Source organism: Lichenostomus cassidix, chromosome 3 (assembly GCF_008360975.1).
Source record: "Lichenostomus cassidix isolate B80296 chromosome 3, HeHo_3.0, whole genome shotgun sequence".
In the NCBI taxonomy this organism is placed as follows: Eukaryota; Metazoa; Chordata; class Aves; order Passeriformes; family Meliphagidae; genus Lichenostomus; species Lichenostomus cassidix.
The window spans coordinates 84,089,075-84,095,074 of record NC_139483.1 but is presented as its reverse complement, the minus strand read 5'-3'; the positions used below and the strand labels follow the sequence as shown (position 1 = coordinate 84,095,074).

Here is a 6,000-nt window from a genome sequence, read left to right as displayed (position 1 = left end):
AGTTTCTAAGCAGTAGAACACATCTCAAGGAAACTGCAGAGTTCTGTCTACACTGATTATTCAGAGGCAAATCATAAGCATTGAAAAGGTTCATTAGCTTTCAGCTTAAATAGTCACTTTTTCTGCACACACAATTACCGTCCAATGCAGCATGGCTCTGGTACAGGTACACTCTACCCAGAAGTAGATTAAAATTTTCAGAGCAAAATCTCAAGCCTACCCTGCAATCATTTTCGTGGAATTAAAACAGAAAATACAAAAAGCAGATATTTCTTTTCATCTTTACCAGGAAAGGCTTTTCACTTGTTTGTGACAATCAGCAGGCAATCTGTAGCATACTCTCAGCTTCAGCTAAGGAACAGACAGACAATTACAGGCTTTATTGTGCTTATGACCTGTAACTCTGAATAAACTACCAATAGCTTTAGTACAAGTAGCAAAATAAGGACCCATTTGGCACGTTGCTGAATTCTATCAAACATATTCCTGGCAATCATGGTTTGTTTGACATGTCAGAAAGATTTAAGGCTCTCTAGTTTCTCAATGTCCACAAACCTCCAAAATGGTAGAAGCTAACTGGAAAAGTGCAACAAGTGTAGCTTAAGCCAGGTCTGGCAATAGCCCTGCAGAAGTTCTGAAAGCTCACACTTCAGAGATGGATTTGAATATCACTCATTGAAGAAAGCAGTGAAACAATTATGATGCCTTTAAGTGACTTTAGCTCAGAAACAGATCTCTGAAGACTCAATTGAAGATGTCAGATGTTTGCTTGCAAGGTAGAACACCATTGTAACATGACAGCGAAGTTCAAATTTGCCCCCAAACCTCCAGAAAACTGGACTATCATTTCATATCTAACAGCTAAATGAGTGAGATGTGCTGCTACAGCAGCTCTATAACTTTGCAGATGAAAAGTAATTAACTGTTTTATTTGCAAGTATTTAAGACCACACAAGAGGCAACTAGGAGAAAATATACTGAAGGTTCTCTTTCCTAAAAGTTCCTGCAAGTATTGATCAAAGCCAAGTATTTTAAGTCAGGGCTGTCTTAAATTTCACTGCTAGGTTTCTTGATGGAGTGATAATGGATGTAGAAAAACAGCCGGAGAGTTCACACAGTAAACTTCAAAAACACCTTTAGTTCATTTTAAAGGCACAGCACAGCTAAAAATGTCAGGTTTCCATCACATGAAGTGTTTAGAGATGAATTCCTGAGTGTATATTCATTACAATTAAATTAGTGCATAGAAAATCTTTTAAAACCCTGTCAGTCAAATGGTTCATTGAACTCCTGAAAAATTTTAGTGAGGATGTGGCAGGTGACAAATAATTCCAATTATGAATGCTGGCAGTTATTTACTGCTTCTATGACAGAGGGTGACAGCAGATGTCTGAAATAACTTTTGAACTCTCCCATAGAAGCCTGCTTCTTGATAGCTGCAATTAACAATGGGCTCCTTACAAATCTGATTAATACCTGGATTAAAAAAAGATACTTATTGAGTCCTCCAAGTAAAGAGACAAAGTCACCAGTTCAAAGGCAGATTGTTGTATTTCTGCATATAGACTATTTAGACAGGAAACAGGGCTAGATAAGGATGAACATGGGAATCAAGGAAATGCTACAAACAGGAGAGACCTATAGCAACATATACCTGGGCACTGGCCAGGCACTTGGTTAGTGATCCCCTAGGCCTGCACACAGCATGAAGCAGCTACATGGCACAAAACCAACACCTTCCTGACAACCTTCCCCACATGAGCAGTGATCTCCCCAGGGCAAAGTTAAGGTAGAATGCATATAACTCGGCAAAACTGTTTTACAAACAAACAGCACGATACAGCCAAAGAAGACAGTGACAATTACCACTTGTAAAAACTGAAAATGAAGAATGAATAAAATCCACAAAGAAAGGAGGCCATCTGAGCAGTTAATTTTATTTAAATAAGCTCATGTAAATTTTCCACCAGGGCATCTACAAATAAGTATACTCCAAGTTCTTGCTATTCTCTGGATGCAGCTGGCAAACAGTCAGCATCACATTCCACCTTCTGTTTGATTTACTTGAAGTTTTTATAACTAATTCCTTGTCAGTTTCCCCAGTTGTCATGTTTAGATGATATTCAGCTAACTCTAGTCAGTGAGCTCAGACTGCCTAGCCAAATTTCAGTACCTACTGTCAGTGTTAGAATACATTTCTGTCCTTTTAAATGTCACATTGGTAGCAAACAGATTGATTGATAGTAGCTGAGCAGACATGACTACATATTTTCAGATACATATGATCAATCTATAACACCAGGAGATGGACTCAATGATTTTTGTGGGTCCCTTCCAACTCAGCTTATTCTACGTGTGATTATTCCACTTTTATATTATTGGAGCAGTTGGCACAGAAGGTTTATTAAAAGACTTCAGGTTTTTTTGTTTCTGTAGTCCAAATATCTGTGTTCTTGCATTAACTGCACAGCTCACCTGAGACTTCCTCCAATACTGCAACTAAATTAAAATTCAGAAATTCCTGAGAGCCTGCTGTTTTGAAATACTGCAGATATTGGCAGACTGATCTTGAAATAACTTTAGTTTGCAAACATGTAAGCAGGACATAGAATGTAGGGGAATTATTAATACTAACAGCTATTTAACAATTAGTCTTATAAAAAAGACTACTTAATTATATTTCCATGTGCTTGCATAGACTATAATGTCCCTCAGGTAGCATTAGAAGCTTAAAAACCTGTCTTTGTAAACATTTTCTCTTTCAGAGTCTGTCAAAGGATATATGAAGTTTTTTCATCCTTAGAAATATAGCTCAGTAACTATATAGCTAAAATAAGATTAATTTACAAAGACAACACAAATGACAATAATATTTCTGAACGGTGTTTATATAAACATATTGTTTGTAAGTGACTTGACAACATTTACATTAAATATTGAAAGAAAACTTCAAACTAGACAATTTCCATTAAAGAGAAAAATAAGTTAAAAATTAATCACATCTTAATTATTCCATTGGTTATGACTAAATCAGGCACCTGGCAGTTTCAGAACTGAACTGCACTAAAACACTGCAACAGTGCTGAATATTGTAATTTACACTAATGATTACCTTTGAGAGTGCAAATGCCACCTCATAGTTACCTGAGGATTCCCACGGTAACTCAGTGGGGATAACAGTATGAAAGACTTATATTTCACAGCCTGGAAACTCACCATTTAAGTAATGTTTCTGGCATACTTTAATGGACAGTTTCATGTTAGCTATAGTTTTATAGGGAAATCCCAGCAAAACTAATGCAAAAGTTAAGTCAAGCCCTTCTGAAAGTGTAAACTTCATCCAAATCTTTCCTGCAATATTTGCACTGCTTTGCAGGATTTCAGCTAGTTGTATTTATGAATAAAAAAGTCCTACAAGTTAGGCATGAAAGTAATTAAGAAAACCTAAGTCAACAGAAAAGCATCTTAAATTATGAAATAGTTACAACAGTTCATCAAATTATACATCAGAAGGTTACATATATGTTCAATCATAAAACAATATTTTCTATATATTATTTAAACTCAGCTTCAACATTTGTTATCATTTAACAGTGATACTCAAAGTGATATTCAGGTTTTTATCCCTTTAAGTGAGTACACTTATTTCTTCAATTTTTACAGGTGCAAAGATGCTTATTTGGATACAAGTTCCATGTGTGCATGACTCCCAACAAAATTTCAAATTACATTTTTACATCCTGAAGGCAAAAGGCTATCAATGGTAATAAACAGACAGTTCATCATCACTCATATCTGAATCATCATCATCTACTTCACCTTCAATGACTGATTTCTTGCCTTTGCAGCATGAAACAATTAATCCAATTAAAAAGACCTGCAAATTTAAAGTAGAAAGTGTTACTGTTATTCAGTTCAGGGGCATATAAGAACAATACATGTAAAACAAATTGGACTGTGGTGATGCAAATGATGCAATGACAACTACTGCAAATTACCCAATTTGATTCAGTGGTCTCCAAAATCAAAATACTTACTGCAAGGAATGCCCAGTTCCCAAAGTAATAGGCAGCACTGAAGAACCAGAATTTATGAAGAAAGAGGTATGTCCGAGTGACAACACACTGATCTAAATTGAAAGGAAAACAGTACTGATTAACACAGAACAACCAAAAAAGCAGCTAAATACCATATGGTAGGATAATATTTTAGTGATCACACTCTATTAAATCTAATTTACTCTCCTGCACGAAGAAGGTATACAAAAGGGACACCTGTTGTTATGGGAGGGTGACTGTGAGAGGTAACCCTAAACTACCAGTTACACAGGTAACCCCATTACTACTGAGAACAATCTCATGCAGATGTGTCAATTTTTAACTAGAATCTGTCCAAAAGGGAACTCACTACCGATTTTATATAAATTGGTCATACAAAGCACATTCTGGATTAAAACTCACATTTCCTTCTGTGGTGGTTTTGATTGGCCCAAAACATCAGTAAAGTATTTTTAACATCTAGGAGAAATTTGGACCCCTCAGAAGCTGTTGTAGTAGGCCTGGGGAGGTGTCTGGGGGGTGGGGAGTGGCACAAAGATGACTCCTGTGTGTCCTGAGTGAAAGTTCTGGATGTTTTTACATCAAGTCCAGCAGAGCCAATCTCTGATGGCTCTGAAGGTGATGGACATGCTATCGGCAAAGTTTGGGCCAATTGGAAGTGCTGGTTACGCCTCTGTGAAAACATATTTAAGGAGAAATCAAAACAAAGGAGGCACGCACTTCTTTCACTTCTTTGTAGTTGGAGAAGGAGGAGGTGGAGGTGAAAATATGTGCGGGAGAACAGCATGGAGAGTGCCAAGGTAAGTGAAGAAGGGGGGCGAAGGGGTGCTCCAGTGCTCCCGGCACCGGAGCTGAAAAACTTTCTGCTAGCCATGGTGAAAACTATGGGGGGAGCAAGAAGTTTCTCCTGCAGCCCATAGAGTCCATAAGGCTGCAGAAATCTACCCACAGCCCATGCCAGAGGAGCAGGTGGATGCCTGGAAAAGACTGTGGACCAGTGGGAGTCTCATCTAAGAGTTAAAACTGTGCAAGGCCTTGATTGGGAGAGAAAGGCCTTTTCCTTGCTCCTGGCACAGAAGCAGCATGGCCTCAGCTTGGGAGAGTCTGCACAGCACCTTATGGACAAAAAGACTCATGTTGCAGCAGAATTCGGGTGGGATGTTGCTCGTGAGATTGGACCCATGCCAAAGAATTTCCCAGAAGACTGTCTCTCATGGGAAAAGACCCCACAGCTAAATAGAGAACCTCTTTTCCTGACTGGACTGACCAGAGGACCCCTCAACCTGCCCCCTGTCTGTTTTGCTGGTTTGGAAAGAGGGAAGGGGGGGTGAGTGCAGAGACTGCTTCTTAAGAGGGTGGGGGTCAGAGCAGAAAAAAACCTGTCTGAAGAGAGAGAGAAACAAGTAGAGATAAAGAGTATTTGTAGCAGAAGAATTGTGGTGATGAGTAAATTTGCGAATCTGTTCTGTGGACTGAAAAGAGACCCCACACCTTGCCCCCCACCTGGCTTGTGGATTATAAAGGAAGAAAGGGGGTGAATACTATAGGTTCGTAAGAGGGAGGGGGGAGTGAACAAAATAATGTATGAAAAGCTTATTTTTGCCTTGCATTTCTCCTCCAATTCTGTTAGGTAATTAAATCACCATTTTTGCAACTTTAAGCTTGGAGCCTGCTTGCCCTCTTTTCGTGCGTCCTCCTGGCAATGTCCTGTCTCAAACCCATGACACAGGACTTCAAAAAAACTGTCTCTACCAGGACAGCATAAGCTTTGTAAAAAAAAAAAAAAAAAAAATCAAAAGTCAACTACAATCTCGAGTAGTATACGCAAAATAACTCCAACATCTACTGGGCCTTTTGCAACCCAAATAACAGTGGGCTTATTTGTACACAAGATCTGACAGTACTGGTTAAACTATACTCCTCTAACATCATGAATATTGAA

The 6,000-nt window shown here is 38.5% G+C and overlaps 1 protein-coding gene across 1 annotated transcript in view; it reads right to left on the bottom strand.

The window, feature by feature from the left end:
• Positions 1-1,916: 1,916 nt before the first annotated feature.
• Positions 1,917-6,000, bottom strand: part of LMBRD1 (LMBR1 domain containing 1) — a 65,491-nt gene continuing 61,407 nt past the window's right edge. Inside the window, exons 15-16 of the mRNA XM_085056557.1 lie at positions 4,038-4,129; positions 1,917-3,877 (exon numbers count right to left, since the gene is read on the bottom strand). Coding sequence (XP_084912683.1) covers positions 3,758-3,877; positions 4,038-4,129 — 212 coding nt within the window. The 3' untranslated portion in view covers positions 1,917-3,757. The remainder of the gene's footprint in view (positions 3,878-4,037; positions 4,130-6,000) is intronic.